The 18,173-nt window shown below is 42.4% G+C and overlaps 1 protein-coding gene across 1 annotated transcript in view; it reads left to right on the top strand.

The window, feature by feature from the left end:
• LOC106579819 (kinase suppressor of Ras 2) overlaps positions 1-18,173 on the top strand; it is a 123,113-nt gene that overhangs the window by 2,650 nt on the left and 102,290 nt on the right. Inside the window, 2 exon segments of the mRNA XM_014160020.2 lie at positions 9,649-9,789; positions 11,508-11,658. Of these exon segments, the coding sequence (XP_014015495.2) occupies positions 9,649-9,789; positions 11,508-11,658 (292 nt within the window).

Below are 18,173 nucleotides of genomic sequence, written 5' to 3'. Positions count from 1 at the left end.
CATCCATTTTTGACTTTTAAATGAATGAAATATAACCATTGATTCTTGAAGAATATCATTTAGAAATGCCTCACGAGATTAGTTCAACTGTTGTATTCCATCAGAACCCAAAATAGAAACTTGTTTTACTCCAATGTTTGTAAACAATGTAATGTAAACAAACACAGTATAGCCTCAAAACATGGTTAAAATATCATGATATCATGGATGGTCAATCCTTGCATCTAAACTTTTGTTTGTCTATGAATTTGACAGTTACATTTCTGCAGCCTACCCCTTAGCTTTTTACACTAACAGTGGTGGGACATCATCTTTGGTATTGTTTGAACTGCAGATTGCCCCTTTAACTTGTCTTCTCCAGGCCGGATCAGGTTTCTGGCTTCATTGGCAGGTAACGTTGCACTTATAGTAGAATCATGCACTCGTTGCACCCCATAGTTTATTCATGATTTTTTACTTGCTGCACTTGTTGCATCTCCAACAAAGTCCTGTGTTACACAGACATATGCAATATTATAGAAACAACTATTTTCGAATGTGAAAGCGTCTGACCATTGCAACTGTGATATATGACTTTGTTTGTAAAATGTCCCCCTGCACAGTTCAAGACATTGAAAAGTGTGTTCTTATATCACAGGTTATTATGAGGGAGAAATTCAATATGAGGAACATGAGGAATTTTGGGTTCACTTTGATTTGCCAATTTTTGCACAAAAGAGCTGTCTTGACTTACTGTGCAATACTTGTTGAGGGACAGTTTAACTGTTGTTAAACAGAACATACAGTACTCTACAATGCAATACGCCTTAATTGATCCTTTTCCCTAGTTACAATGACCGACACCTTTTCCCTGGTTACAATGACCAACACCTTTTCCCTAGTTACAATGGCCAACACCTTTTCCCTAGTGCAGACAAAACATTTCTGACCCTACCATGGAAGCAGGTCAAATATCAGCTCTCCACACCCCAATGGTAACCATAACCTTCGGCTCAAAAAACACACTCACTAGCACCAGTGTGGAAAGACAACAACTTCCACACAAACCAGTGCTTACCTTTGCTTCTCTGGTTGCATTAGATGCTACTGTACTGTACTGACCCACTGTTTGCCATTCACCCCTTGATTAAATGAGCTGTATTGGACCTAGTCCGAGTTCTGAAAGTATTCAGACCCCTTCCCTTTTTCCACATTTTGTTAAGTCACAGCCTTATTCTAAAATGGATTTAAAAAAACAACATATCCTCATCAATCGACACACAATACCCCATAATGTCAAAGCCAAAACAGGTCCTTGAGATGTTTCTACAACTTGGAGTCCACCTGTGGTAAATTCAATTGATTGGACATGATTTGTAAAGGCACACACCTGTCTATATTAGGTCCCACAGTTGACAGTGCATGTCAGAGCAAAAATCAAGACATGAGGTAGAAGGAATTGTCCGTAGAGCTCAGAGACAGGATTGTGTCGAAGGCACAGATCTGGGGAAGAGTACCAAAAAGGGAGCGAAGGGCCTTAGTCAGGGAGGTGACCAAGAACCCGATGGTCACTTTGACAGAGCTCCAGAGTTCCTTTGTGGAGATGGGAGAACCTTCCAGAAGGACAACCATCTCTGCAGCACTCCACCAATCAGGCCTTTATGGTAGAGTGGCCAGACGGAAGCCACTCCTCAGTAAAAGGCACATGTCAGCGCGCTCTCTGTGACCATGAGAAACAAGATTCTCTGGTCTGATGAAACCAAGATTGAACTCTTTGGCCTGAATGGCAAGTGTCACATCTGGAGGAAACCTGGCACCATCCCTACGATGAAACATGTTGGTGGCTGCATCATGCTGTGGGGATGTTTTTCAGCAGCAGGGACTGGGAGACTAGTCAGGATCGAGGGAAAGATGAACGGACGAAGTACAGAGAGATATTTGATGAAAACTTGCTGCCAGAGAGAGCACTCATATGACAAAGCAATGAGAAAAAAAAACTAGCTATTTTAGAATAGGGCTGTAAAGTAAACTTATGGGCGATTCACTATATATATATATACACTCCCGTTCAAAGTTTGGGGTCACTTAGAGATTTCCTTGTTTTTGAAAGAAAAGCAATTTTTTCTGTGTATCAAAACAACACCAAATTTATCAGAAATACAGCATATTTTTTTACCTTTATTTAACTAGGCAAGTCAGTTAAGAACAAATTCTTATTTACAATGACAGCCTAGGAACAGTGGGTTAACTGCCTTGTTCAGGGGCAGAACGACAGATTTTTACCTTGTCATCTTAGGGATTCAATCTAGCAACCTTTCAGTTACTGGCCCAACGCTCTAACCACTAGGCTATGTAGACATTGTTAATGTTGTAAATGACTATTGTAGCTGGAAACGGCTGATTTTTTATGGAATATTAGGCATACAGAGGCCCACTATCAGCAACCATCACTCCTGTGTTCCAATGGCACATTGTGTTAGCTAATCCAAGTTTATCATTTTAAAAGACTAATTGATCATTAGAAAAACCTTTTGCAATTATGTTAGCACATCTGAAAACTGTTGTTACTGATTAAAGAAGCAATAAAACTGACCTTCTTTAGACTAGTATCTGGAGCATCAGCATTTGTGGGTTTGATTACAGGCTCAAAATGGCCAGAAACAAAGAACTTTCTTCTGAAACTCGTCAGTCTATTCTTGTTCTGGCCAGCATCCTGGAGTTGCCTCTTCACTGTTGACGTTGAGACTGGTGTTTTGCGGGTACTATTTAATGAAGCTGCCATTTGAGGATTTGTGAGGCATCTGTTTCTCAAACTAGACATTCTAATGTACTTGTCCTCTTGCTCAGTTGTGCACCGGGGCCTCTCACTCCTCTTTCTATTCTGGTTAGAGCCAATTTGCGCTGTTCTGTGAAGGGAGTAGTACACAGTGTTGTACGAGATATTCATTTTCTTGGCAATTTCTCACATGGAATAGCCTTTAGTTCTCAGAACAAGAATAATCTACAGGCCATTCAATTACAGGCCATTTTGAGCCTGTAATCGAACCCACAAATGCTGAAGCTCCAGATACTCAACTAGTCTAAAGAAGGCCAGTTTTATTGCTTCTTTAATCAGTAACAACAGTTTTCAGCTGTGCTAACATAATGGCAAAAGGGTTTTCTAATGATCAATTAGCCTTTTAAAATGATAAACTTGGAATAGCTAACACAACGTGCCATTGGAACACAGGAGTGATGGTTGCTGAAAATGGGCCTCTGTACGCCTATGTACAGTGGGGGAAAAAAGTATTTGATCCCCTGCTGATTTTGTACGTTTGCCCACTTACAAAGAAATGATGAGTCTATAATTTTAATGGTAGGTTTATTTGAACAGTGAGAAAGAATAACAACAAAAAAATCCTGAAAAACACATGTCAAAAATGTTATAAAAGGATTTGCATTTTAATGAGGGAAATAAGTATTTGACCCCTCTGCAAAACATGACTTAGTACTTGGTGGCAAAACCCTTGTTGGCAATCACAGAGGTCAGATGTTTCTTGTAGTTGGCCACCAGGTTTGCACACATCTCAGGAGGGATTTTGTCCCACTCCTCTTTGCAGATCTTCTCCAAGTCATTAAGGTTTTGAGGCTGACGTTTGGCAACTCGAACCTTCAGCTCCCTCCACAGATTTTCTATGTGATTAAGGTCTGGAGACTGGCTAGGCCACTCCAGGACCTTAATGTGCTTCTTCTTGAGCCACTCCTTTGTTGCCTTGGCTGTGTGTTTTGGGTCATTGTCATGCTGGAATACCCATCCACGACCCATTTTCAATGCCCTGGCTGAGGGAAGGATGTTCTCACCCAAGACTTGACGGTACATGGCCCCATCCATTGTCCCTTTGATGCGGTGAAGTTGTCCTGTCCCCTTAGCAGAAAAACACCCCCAAAGCATAATGTTTCCACCTCCATGTTTGACGGTGGAGAGGGTGTTCTTAGGCAACATTCCTCCTCCTCCAAACACGGCGAGTTGAGTTGATGCCAAAGAGCTCCATTTTGGTCTCATCTGACCACAACACTTTCATCAGTTGTCCTCTGAATCATTCAGATGTTCATTGGCAAACTTCAGACGGGCATGTATATGTATTCTTGAGCAGGGGGACCTTGCGGGCGCTGCAGGATTTCAGTCCTTCACAGCGTAGTGTGTTACCAATTGTTTTCTTGGTGACTATGGTCCCAGCTGCCTTGAGATCATTGACAAGATCCTCCCGTGTAGTTCTGGGCTGATTCCTCACCGTTCTCATGATCATTGCAACCCCACGAGGTGAGATCTTGCATGGAGCCCCAGGCCGAGGGATATTGACAGTTCTTTTGTGTTTCTTCCATTTGCGAATAATCGCACCAACTGTTGTCACCTTCTCGCCAAGCTGCTTGGCGATGGTCTTGTAGCCCATTCCAGCCTTGTGTAGGTCTACAATCTTGTCCCTGACATCCTTGGAGAGCTCTTTGGTCTTGGCCATGGTGGAGAGTTTGGAATCTGATTGATTGATTGCTTCTGTGGACAGGTGTCTTTTTTTACAGGTAACAAGCTGCGGTTAGGAGAACTCCCTTTATGAATGTGCTCCTAATCTCACCTCGTTATCTGTATAAAAGACACCTGGGAGCCAGAAATACTTATTTCCCTCATTAAAATGCAAATCATTTTCTAACATTTTTGACATGCGTTTTTCTGGATATTTTTGTTGTTATTCTGTCTCTCACTGTTCAAATAAACCTACCATTGAAATTATAGACTGATCCTTTCTTTATCAGTGGGCAAACGTACAAAATCAGCAGGGGATCAAATACGTTTTTCCTCCACTGTAGATATTCCATTAAAAATCAGCCGCTGATGTAACAGTGTGGGTTCCGTCCCTCTCTTCGCCCCAACCTGGGCTCGAACCAGGGACCCTTGCACACATCAACAACTGACACCCCACGAAGCATCGTTACCCATCGCGCCACAAAAGCCGCGGCCCTTGCAATGCAAGGGGAAACCCTACTTCAAGTCTCAAAGCGAGTGACATCACTGATTGAAACGCTATTAGCGCGCACCACCGCTAACTAACTAGCCATTTCACATCGGTTACACTGATAATGGGCCTTTGTACGCCTATGTAGATATTCCATTAAAACGCAGCCATTTCCAGCTACAATTGTCATTTACAACATTAACAATGTCTACACTGTATTTCTGATCAATTTGATGTTATTTTAACAAAAAAAGTGCTTTTCATTTAAAAAATAAGGACATTTCTAAGTGATCCCAAACTTTTGAACGGTAGTGTATATATCTACATTTTTTGAAACATGTTTTCTCTAAATAAGCTTTGTTGTACAATTAAAGGTCAAATACAGTCAGCAAATAATTGAATGAATTCAGAGTTCGTGAAGTTATACCTAGGCTGAATATATGCATTCCACAACCATATGACCCACTAATTGTTTAATTATTTTTATCAAAATAGTTGTAGCTGCTTTTTTTGTTGTTGCAATAATTACTGATCTGGCTATTAGGTCTGTCTATAAAAAATGCCATTTTTTTTGTTACCAATTTAACCGGAACCATGCATAATGCACATTCACTAATAATGTAGTAGGCATTATAGAAAATGAACACCAGTCTCACAACCTCTCTAGCACAAGCCCACATGCTAGTAAGTATCACGTTTAGCCAACTTGGATCTAGGTATAATTTCACAAGTTCTGAATTCAGTTAACAAGGCAAAACAGTTGAATTGTTATGAACACACCCTTCTGTCCGTCTCCCAATGGTTTGTTCAGCATGCTAGCCTGTCCGCTTTGTTCAGATGTTGAAATCAAGTGGCCAACAATATTTCTCAGAATGAGAACGAGTCGCCGATTCCTTATGTAATTGTTTCATACTTATTGCACATTCAATGAACAGACTAAATAGCTAGTACAACATTAGTTATTTGACTACAATGCTGCTGGAGATACATGGTACCGTAAAAACTGAGCGTTCATTTTCCAGAATGAATGTTCATTGGTATACCGTTTTAGTAGTGTCTGCTCTGTTCGAAATTTGAGGAGTTCAAACATACAGGGTATCGTTAGAAAGGTAAACTTCTCCTCTATTACAGTAAAATAATGTCTCAATGTGTGTTGGTGTCCATATGACCAATTCTGTTGGACCAAACCTCAAAAGCAAATAGCAAGTGGAAAACATTTGTCAGAGAGGAAGAAGTGATCTCTCATCTTTGTTGTTGGGAGTGGTAGAGGGAGGGGCTTGGGAGAAAGAGGCGAAGCGCGCCAAAATCTGTCCAAAATAAAACCAATGCGTTTCTATGCGCTTATTTTGAACCTATTGTCGCCTGTCTTCCCGGCTTTGGGACAACGACTCCCATTGTTAGGGCGGAGACATGAGCATCTCGTCATTATATCCAGATCTCTGGTGTAAATGGGAAGGTGAACAGCATAGAAGGAGCGAACGGGACTAGTTCAAAAAGACAACATAAACGTGGACATAAACGCTCATAAAAACTAGAAATACAAAAAAAAGTAGATTCTGCGATACAGGCGCAAAAACATACATTCGAATTAATTCGATATTTTTCGCCCAGCCCTAGTTAATTTGTAAACATATTTTGTCTTCATTTTAAGCCTAACATTTCAAATCAAATGTTATTGGTCACGTACACATATTTAGCAGATGTTATTGCGGGTGAAGTGACATGCTTGTGTTCCTAGCTCAAACAGTGAAGTAATATCTATCAATTCACAACAATACACACATAAAAGTGAAATAATGGAATTAAGAAATATATAAATATTAGGACGAGCAATGTCGGAGTGGCATTGATCAAAGTACAGTAGAATAGAATACAGTATATACATATGAAATGAGTAAAGCAGCATGTAAACATTATTAATAAAGTGACCAGTGATTCCATGTCTGTGTAAATAGGGCAGCAGCCTCTTTGGTGCAGGCTTGAGTAACCGGGTGGTAGCCGGCTAGTCAAGAAGCTATACATGGTGTCGCAGGGCGTCCATTTAGACTGCTAGCTGGCTGCAATAATTTAATTACTTGTTCAGTAATTAAAGTTGGAAATTCAAACATTGCAGATTGTAAAATGAATGTGCAATACAACATCATACTAATCAGCTACCAATTGTTTTATATAGGGTAACATGGGGTAAGACGCCCCCCTAAGATCAATGTCTTTGCTGACAACAAATACGTTTTGAGAAAAAAATTGAAGGTGGATTATGACCATGTTTAGGGTAACAAACTATAAAGGAAAATAAATGGCTACAGTTGACAGATGTTTTGTTATTTAATAAAACATATGGCAGGCCTTAATGCATGCCCATTTTCAAAAGCATTCAGGGCACAACAAAGTGCCTTTTCGCCATAGCCACCACGATCAGATATTTTCTTTTAAACTCTCATCAGAATTTATTTTTTTACAAGTATCTTTAGAACATTGGATAACTGACCCCTAACTCCTATTCTGACACTAACCTAACCCTAACCCCTATTCTGACACTAGCCTAACCCTAACCCCTATTCTGACACTAACCTAACCCTAACCCCTATTCTGACACTAACTCCAACCCTGGCCCCAATTTTAACACTGACCCCTAACCCTAATCCTGCTAACTGGGGGTTATTAGCTTATTCTAACTAGCTGGATAGCATGTATTTCCCCTCAGACTTTCTGCTAGTGAGGTTGCAAGCTAGCTAACTGGGGGCTAGCTAGCTATGCTAGCATGCGTTAGCTTATGCTAACTAGCTGGTTAGCATTTATTTCACCTCAGACATTCTGCTAGTGAGGTTGCTAGTTAGCTAACTGGGCTAGCCAGTGACTAAATCACAGCTAGAAACAAAGGATCAACCATACAGGGGCCCCATTGAAGAAGAGACTTTCTTGGGCCAAGCCACATGAGCAATGTCCTTTGGTCTGATTTTTGAGAGTTTTGTTCCAACCGCCGTGTCTTTGTGAGACACAGATGAGGTGAACGGTTTATCTTTGCATGTGTAGTTCCCACCGTGAAGCATGGAGGAGGTGTGATGGTGTGGGGGTGCTTTGCTGGTGACACTGTCAGTGATTTATTTAGAATTCAAGGCACACTTAACCAGCATGGCTACCACAGTATTCTGCAGTGATACTCCATCCCATCTGGTTTGCGCTTAGTGGGACTATCATTTCTTTTTTTAACAGGACAATGACCCAACACACCTCCAGGCTGTGTAAGGGCTATTTGACCAAGAAGGAGAGTGATGGAGTCCTGCATCAGAAGACCTGGCCTACACAATTCCCCGACCTCAACCAAATTGAGATGGTTTTGGATGAGTCGGACTGCAGAGTGAAGGAAAATCAGCCAACAAGTGCTCAGCATATGTGGGAACTCCTTCAAAACTGTTGGAAAAGCATTCCAGGTGAAGCTGGTTGAGAGAATGCCAAGACCATGCAAAGCTGTCATCAAGGCAAAGGGTGGCTTTGAAGAATCTCAAATCTCAAATATATTTTGATTTGTTTAACACTTTTCTGTTAACTACATGATTCCATATGTGTTATTTCATAGTTTTGATGTCTTCACTATTATTCTACAATGTAGAAAATAGTACAAATAAAGAAAACCCTTGAATGAGTAGGTGTTCTAAAACTTTCTAAACTTTCTAAACTTTGAAAACATTCTAAGCTTGGAGCCCTTAAAATACAGATGATGAGATTGAAAGTCATTTTTTATTGTAGGTAATTTGAGTCTTTGTAAACAAACATTGTATATCTTCAAAATATTTGCTCTAATGCAGCCTTTTTCAAACGGGACTCCCAGCCACTCCAAGTATTTGAACAATTCCAGAGCTAGCACACCTAATTAAACTTGCCAACTTGACTAGGTGAATTGCCAACTTGACAAGGTGAATTAGTCAAGTTCTGAATTGACTAGGTGAATTAGTGAAGTTGTGAATTGACTAGGTGAATTAGTGAAGTTGTGAATTGACTAGGTGAATTGTCAATTTGACTAGGGTGAATTAGTCAAGTTGTGAATTGACTAGGTGAATTGTCAACTTGACTAGGTGAATTAGTCAAGTTGTGAATTGACTAGGTGAATTGTCAACTTGACTAGGTGAATTAGTCAAGTTGTGAATTGACTAGGTGAATTGTCAACTTGACTAGGTGAATTCATCAGGATGTGAATTGACTAGGTGAATTGCCAACTTGACTAGGTGAATTCATCAGAATGTGAATTGACTAGGTGAATTAGTCAAGTTGTGAATTGACTAGGTGAATTAGTCAAGTTGTTAATTGACTAGGTGAATTCATCAGAATGTGAATTGACTAGGTGAATTGTCAACTTGACTAGGTGAATTCATCAGAATGTGAATCGACTAGGCGAATTAGTCAAGTTGTGAATTGACTAGGTGAATTAGTCAAGTTGTGAATTGACTAGGTGAATTAGTCAAGTTGTGAATTGACTAGGTGAATTGCCAACTTGACTAGGTGAATTAGGTGTGCTACTTCAGGACAAAAATTGTGAAACATCTGTGGGCCGAGAGGAGAGGTTTGAAAAGCACTGCTCTCTTAATATATAGACTGTGAGTCCTTGCATCCATAGCTGTGTAACACAATTGGGTTGTGCTTCTCCAGCTCGAACTCACATATGTCCCTCTGTCTCCCCCTACAGGGAAAGCTGGTGAAGTACTTCAGTCGCCAGCTGTCCTGTAAGGTGAGAGTGGCCTTACAGGAGGACACCACTGAGCTACAGGACTTCCCCCGTCTGGGACACTGGTTCCGTATAGTCAACCTGAGGAAGGAGGTCACTGAGGTACTTTGATTTGCATCTACGTATCACAATCACTGTGAGTAAAACCTTCTTACAAATAGCCGATGGTCTGCAAAATTAGTGATAATTAAAGTAAAGGGAAAACTATAAATTAACATTTTAGTCATTTAGCAGCAGTGTTGGGGTCAATTCCATTTCAATTCCAGTCATTTCAGGAAGTAAATGAAATTCCAACTCTCAATTCCACATTTTCCTTTGAAAATTGAAAAGCTTTGAAGAGGATTGGAATTTGAATTTTATGTGTACTTCCTGTTTACAAGAGCGGCCAGGATGGTGGATTGGACTAACACCTCATCATAAACAAACATTACTTTAAATTTCTATAAGCCCAACGTAGTCTTCTTCCTTTGCCCAAAACACATCACTTCCTGAACCTTCTCGAGTGCTACCTTGTCTCTCTAGCATGCATTGTTGTTACTAGCACTGACTTTGCTCATAGCTACTTTTATTGATGAAAAGTTTTACTTACTGCAACTCTGATATGTGGTTGTCTAGCTTCATTAAGATGAATGCATTAACTTCAAGTCGCTACGGATAAGAGCGTCTGCTAAATGACTAACATGTCTATGACCCCAACCCTGTTTAGACACTCTTGTCCAGAGTCACATACAGTTAGTGCATTCGTCTTAAGGTAGCTAGGTGAGACAACCACATATCACAGTCAGTCATAGTAAGCAACAAAAAAAACAACTAAATAAGTAGCTAGTAGCAAAGTCAGTGCTAGTAAGTAAAGACAAGTGTGGGAGCACGTTTCTGTCTTCCCTGGCCATATGATCTTTTATTTCATATACCGAACAAAAATATAAACGCAACAATTTCAAAGATTTTACTGAGTTACATGTCATATGAGGAAATCAGTCAATTGAAGTAAATTCATTAGGCCCTAATCTATGGATTTCACATGACTGCGAATAAAGATATGCATATGTTGGTCACAGATACCTTAAAAAAATGGGCCTCACAATGGGCCTCAGGATCTCGTCACTGTATTTTTGTGCTTTTAAATTGTTATCGATAACATGAAATTGTGTTCGTTGTCCGTAGCTTATGCCTGCCCATACCATAACCCCACCGCCACCATGGGACACTCTGTTCACAACGTTGAGATCAGCAAACCGCTCACCCACACGACGCCATACACATGGTCTGCAGTTGTGAGGCCATTTGGATGTACTGCCAAATTCTCTTAAATGACGTTGGAGGCGGATTATGGTAGAGAAATTAACATTCAATTCTCTGACAACAGCTCTGGTGGACATTGCTGCAGTCAGAATGCCAATTGCATGCTCCCTCAAAACTTGAGAAATCTGTGGCATTGTGTTATGTGATGGATATAAACTCATTTGTGCACAACATTTGAGAGAAATAAGATTTTTGTGCGTATGGAACATTTCTGGGATCTTTTATATCAGGTCATGAAACATGGGACCAACACTCTACATGTTGCGTTTATATTTTAGTTCAGTGTATAATCTAAAATACCTGATCTTATATCAGCATTCTCTGATACTATTGGTAAATACAGGTCCAGGGGTATCAAACTCCATTTCTGTGTGTGTTAGCCTGGGCGCACGTGTGTTAGCCTGGGCGCCAGTCTGTTTCTGCTCTCTAGCCAACTCCTGATGGAATCGTCATGACAATGAAGTAGGCAGAAGCACAAACAGATCTGGGACCAGGCTACTTGTATGTGTGTTCTGTAGGAGATGGGTCCAGGCGATGTGACTCTAGAGGGGCTGTTGGAGATGAGTGATGAGGAGGTGTGTGAGGCCATGGAGAAGTTTGGAGCCAACGACGAGGAGTGTGCCCGGCTCAATGCCTCTCTGACCTGCCTAAGGAGGGCCCACAAGTCAGGTAGGAAACCTACACACTTGGAGGGAGAGGGAGGAAAGGTAGACAGTGTGGGACAAGTCAGCTATTTATTTAACTTTCATTTAACTAGGCAAGTGTGTTAAGAACAAATTCTTATTTACAATGACGGCCTACCCCGGCCAAACCCGTGCGCTGCCCTATAGGACTCCCAATCACAGCCAGATGTGATACAGCCTGGATTTGAATCAGGGACTGTAGTGACACTTCTTGCACAGCGACGCAGTGCCTTAGACCGCTGCACCACTCGTTAGGGACCCTAACACATGCCGTCTCTGAGGAGGGGAGAGAGGGAGGGAAGAAGGGAGGGGGAAGAGGGGGAGGGCACTCTGGGATGTAACTAACTCCTCTAGGTTGTTATTGCCTGAGTTCATGGGGAGTTTTCAGTTAGTGCTTTATACAGTAGCCTTGTATTACTAGCATGATCTCGCAAGCTTACATAAATACTCTGAGTGTATAAAATATTAGGAACACCATCCTAATATTGACTTGAACCCTCCTTTGGCCTCAGATCAGCCTCAAGTTATTGTGGGATGGACTACACAGTGTTGAAAGCGTTCCACAGGGATGCTGGCCCGTACTGACTCCAATGCTTCCCACTGTTGTGTCAAGAAGGCTGGATATCGTTTGGGTGGTGGACCATTGTTGATACACACTGGAAACTGTTGGGCGTGAGAAACCAAGCAGCGTTGCAGTTCTTGACACACTCAAATCGGTGCGCCTGGCCCCTACTACCAAACCCAGTTCAAAGACACTTAAATCTTTTGTCTTGCCCATTCACCCTCTGAATGGCACACATACACAATACATGTCTCAATTGTCTCAAGGCTTAAAGGTCCTTCTTTAATGTGTCTCCTCCCCTTCATCTACACTGATTTATGGCAGGAAGCCGGCAGGTAGCCTACTGGTTAGAGTGTTGGGCCAGTAACTGAAAGGTTGCTAGATCAAATTCCTGAGTTGACAAAGTAAAAATCTGTCATTCTGCCCCTGAACAAGGCAGTTAACCCACTGTTCCTAGGCCGTCTTTGTAAATAAGAATTTGTTCTTAACTGACTTGCTTAGTTAAATCAAAAAGTTGACATCAATTATGGATCATAGCTTTCACCTGAATTCACTTTGTCAGTCTGTCATGGAAAGTTCCTAATGTTTTGTACACTCAGTGTATGTTTCGCTACGAGCAAAACATATTTATTTAAGCTCAAGATATCAGGATGGTAGTACGAGGTTATCTATACCTGAGCTCTCCAGCCCTGTTCCTGGAGAGCAACCGTCCTACAGGTTCACGATATCAGGATGGTAGTACGAGGTTATCTATACCTGAGCTCTCCAGCCCTGTTCATGGAGAGCAACCGTCCTACAGGTTCACGATATCAGGATGGTAGTACGAGGTTATCTATACCTGAGCTCTCCAGCCCTGTTCCTGGAGAGCAACCGTCCTACAGGTTCACGATATCAGGATGGTAGTACGAGGTTATCTATACCTGAGCTCTCCAGCCCTGTTCCGGGAGAGCAACCGTCCTACAGGTTCACGATATCAGGATGGTAGTACGAGGTTATCTATACCTGAGCTCTCCAGCCCTGTTCCGGGAGAGCAACCGTCCTACATGTTCACGATATCAGGATGGTAGTACGAGGTTATCTATACCTGAGCTCTCCAGCCCTGTTCCTGGAGAGCAACCGTCCTACAGGTTCACGATATCAGGATGGTAGTATGAGGTTATCTATACCTGAGCTCTCCAACCCTGTTCATGGAGAGCAACCGTCCTACAGGTTCACGATATCAGGATGGTAGTACGAGGTTATCTATACCTGAGCTCTCCAGCCCTATTCCTGGAGAGCAACCGTCCTACAGGTTCACGATATCAGGATGGTAGTACGAGGTTATCTATACCTGAGCTCTCCAGCCCTGTTCCTGGAGAGCAACCGTCCTACAGGTTCACGATATCAGGATGGTAGTACGAGGTTATCTATACCTGAGCTCTCCAGCCCTGTTCCTGGAGAGCAACCGTCCTACAGGTTCACGATATCAGGATGGTAGTACGAGGTTATCTATACCTGAGCTCTCCAGCCCTGTTCCTGGAGAGCAACCGTCCTACAGGTTCACGATATCAGGATGGTAGTACGAGGTTATCTATACCTGAGCTCTCCAGCCCTGTTCCTGGAGAGCAAACCGTCCTACAGGTTCACGATATCAGGATGGTAGTACGAGGTTATCTATACCTGAGCTCTCCAGCCCTGTTCCTGGAGAGCAACCGTCCTACAGGTTCACGATATCAGGATGGTAGTACGAGGTTATCTATACCTGAGCTCTCCAGCCCTGTTCCTGGAGAGCAACCGTCCTACAGGTTCACGATATCAGGATGGTAGTATGAGGTTATCTATACCTGAGCTCTCCAGCCCTGTTCCTGGAGAGCAACCGTCCTACAGGTTCACGATATCAGGATGGTAGTACGAGGTTATCTATACCTGAGCTCTCCAGCCCTGTTCCTGGAGAGCAACCGTCCTACAGGTTCACGATATCAGGATGGTAGTACGAGGTTATCTATACCTGAGCTCTCCAACCCTGTTCATGGAGAGCAACCGTCCTACAGGTTCACGATATCAGGATGGTAGTACGAGGTTATCTATACCTGAGCTCTTCAGCCCTGTTCCTGGAGAGCAACCGTCCTACAGGTTCACGATATCAGGATGGTAGTATGAGGTTATCTATACCTGAGCTCTCCAACCCTGTTCATGGAGAGCAACCGTCCTACAGGTTCACGATATCAGGATGGTAGTACGAGGTTATCTATACCTGAGCTCTCCAGCCCTGTTCCTGGAGAGCAACCGTCCTACAGGTTCACGATATCAGGATGGTAGTACGAGGTTATCTATACATGAGCTCTCCAGCCCTGTTCCTGGAGAGCAACCGTCCTATAGGTTTGAACTTGAAGGTTTGAAGTGAGACGCTTATCTGGAGAACACCAATGGCCAACAAATGTACAAGTGGAGACAGTACTCCAGAGAGTCAGATTCCCTGTGGCTCAGTTGGTAGAGCATGGTGTTTGCAACGCCAGGGTTGTGGGTTCGTTTCCCACGGGGGGCCAGTACGGAGAAGAAAAAAATGAAAAAAAATGTATGAAATGTATGCATTCACTACTGTAAGTCGCTCTGGATAAGAGCGTCTGCTAAATGACTAAAATGTAAATGTAAACTCCAACCCTAATCTTGTGCACTTGATTCTAATAATTAGCTTGTTGATAAGCTGAATCAGCTAGGTTATAGGAGGGTAGCTCTCCAGGAACAGGGTTGGAGAGAAAACCAACACAAGGGTAGCTCTCCAGGAACAGGGTTGGAGAGAAAACCAACACAAGGGTAACTCTCCAGGAACAGGGTTGGAGAGAAAACCAACACAAGGGTAACTCTCCAGGAACAGGGTTGGAGAGAAAACCAACACAAGGGTAACTCTCCAGGAACAGGGTTGGAGAGAAAACCAACACAAGGGTAACTCTCCAGGAACAGGGTTGGAGAGAAAACCAACACAAGGGTAACTCTCCAGGAACAGGGTTAGAGAAAACCAACAGAAGGGTAACTCTCCAGGAACAGGGTTGGAGAGAAAACCAACACAAGGGTAACTCTCCAGGAACAGGGTTAGAGAAAACCAACAGAAGGGTAACTCTCCAGGAACAGGGTTGGAGAGAAAACCAACACAAGGGTAACTCTCCAGGAACAGGGTTGGAGAGAAAACCAACACAAGGGTAACTCTCCAGGAACAGGGTTGGAGAGAAAACCAACACAAGGGTAGCTCTCCAGGAACAGGGTTGGAGAGAAAACCAACACAAGGGTAACTCTCCAGGAACAGGGTTGGAGAGAAAACCAACACAAGGGTAACTCTCCAGAACAGGGTTGGAGAGCAGTGGTGGAAAAAGTACCCAAATGTCATACTTGAGTAAAAGTAAAGATACCTTAATAGAAAATGACTCAAGTGAAAATCATCCACTAAAATACTACTTGAGTAAAAGTCTAAAAGTATTTGGCTTTAAATATACTTAAGTATCAAAAGCAAATGTAATTGCTAAAATGTACTTAATATAAATTATATTATAAGGAATTTTAAATTATTTAGACTTGTACTTTTCCTTTTAAAAATTATTTTCTATTTTTTTTTTTTTACCGATAGCCAGAGGCTTGCTCCAACTCAGACATCATTTAAAAATGAAGCATGTGTTTAGTGACTCCGCCAGATCAGAGGCAGTAGGGATGACCAAGGATGTTCTCTTGATAAGTGTATGAAATAGACAATTTTCCTGTCCTGCTAAGCAAGTACTTTTGGGTGTCAGGGAAAATGTAGGAGTAAAAAGTACATAATTTTCTTTAGGAATGTAGTGAAGTAAAATATTAATAGCAAAGTAAAGTACAGATACCCCAAAAAACTACTTAAGTAGTACATGAAAGTATTTTTACCCATGTACTTTACACCACCTGATCTACACAGTTCATGAGGACTTTTCATGAACTGGTGAATGCTGCCATCTGTTGACCAGATTTAGCAACACAGTATGAAGTCAATATAGCCTGGATGCCAGTCTCAGAAAGACACAATGAGGAATGAAGGGCTGGAGATACAATGACTGGTGGGATTGAATCTGTTGACTCTGCTAGTCTATTCTGCTGTGTTAGTGGAAAAGCCTGCACACCTTGAGATCACTTTTGTTGGTCAATTGCACACAAATTCCAACTGAAATTTGACTTCCGCTTTTAACCCAACCCCTCCAAAAGACACGTGCAGGATTTGGCTGCAACACTGGGCGCCCAAGAAGCTGTTGTGGAGGGTTAAATGCCTTGCTCAAGGGCACAACGTCAGGCAATGGCATCTTGAATTTGATAACAGCAACCTTCTGGATGCCAGCTCACTTCCTGCCAGATTTGTCCCGTCTGACCTGGGGTTCAAACTGGCAACCCTCCAGGGCCCGCCTCTCTAACCGCTAGGCTACCTGCTTCCCTGTGGGTCTCCAGCACCAAGTTTTTACAGGGAAATATCTAAGGGTTAAATGATCCATATTGAGTTATTCATTGCTCTTGCCATTATAGGATAAATGAAGTTCTCTGCCCTCGTATACTGTAACAGCCACATTTAGTACCCTTTACCTGTGACTGTGTGACATCCTCACAGTAGTCCCCTCGTTCCTCTCATCTCAATAGTCTCCTTGTCTCATTTCCTTCATCTCCACTGATGACAATGGAAACCAAATTATTGTGCGGCATTACAAGACATTACACCATTTTGCTTTTTCCTGTCCAGTGTTTTCAGATCAGTATAGATGAAGGAAGGATATGAGGAAAGGTGGCTGCTGTGGATGATTGAGATGCACCCTCCCAGCACACAGAGCATGTAGTCCGTTGGCATTTTGTCCAATAGGGGGCAGCACAGACCACATGTTTATTTTCAGAACTAAACAGTCTTGTGTTGTAGTGTTGCTGGCTGAGCAGAAGGGCACAGTAGACCATCACAAAACTAGGTTTGATATCAAGGTTTGATGTGTGTGTCAACACCCCCCCCCCCCCACACACACACACACACATTCATTCATTCCCACCAGATGTGTCTCTTTGATGAGTCACTGGGAATACTTTATGTTATGAAGCCAAGTTGAGAAGAGTTGTATTGTCGGTGCAGTGTTCTCATCGTCACGGTCATAGTACACAGACCGGGAATATTTTTTCTCCAAATGAAAAAGACAGCAGATGTTGCTTTGGAAAATCATGGCCATGTACCAAACTGCTGTCAGATAACACAATGTCCCGTCAGTCCCAAAGTTCATCTTACGGTCACTTCCCTTCCCTGTCTTGATTCTACACACAGCTAACTCCAGTAATAATAATAATGACGAGGAACTTGTTATCCACTGGCCTACCTGGTTAAATAAAGGTGAAATAATAAAAAATAAAATAATAATAATAATAATGGATTTATAAAGCTCCTTTCTACCAACTGAGCTACTAAAAGTGATTTACCTAGTGCATCACCCAAGTGGCACCCAATTGGGTGATGCACAGCAACCATTTGCCAATAAGGAATGAAGGGATGATTAGGTGGCCATGATGGAATGGGGCCAGCCTGGGAATTTAGCCAGGACACGGGTTAACACCCCTACTCTTGCGACATGTGCCATGGAATCTGTAATGACCACAGAGAGAGTCAGGACACCTGTTTAACGTCCCATCTGAAAGACAGCACCCTACTCAGAGCAGTAGGCAGGTTCATTGTAGCCTGTGGGTGTTGAATAGGCTCTGGGCTAGGGTTAGATTGTGACTGGATACACACGTGCACACACACACACGCATATGCACACACACACGCCACACACACACACACACACACACACACACACACACACACACACACACACACACACACACACACTGGTCTGGCCTGTGTGTCTGTTCCTAAGGCCTGATTAGATTGTAGCCAGTAGCTGATTGGCTGCTGTTCCAACTTCCTCCAAAGGAGACAGCCAGGT

This window comes from Salmo salar, chromosome ssa20 (assembly GCF_905237065.1).
Source record: "Salmo salar chromosome ssa20, Ssal_v3.1, whole genome shotgun sequence".
Lineage (NCBI taxonomy): Eukaryota > Metazoa > Chordata > Actinopteri > Salmoniformes > Salmonidae > Salmo > Salmo salar.
This window is presented reverse-complemented; position numbering and strand designations above follow the sequence as displayed.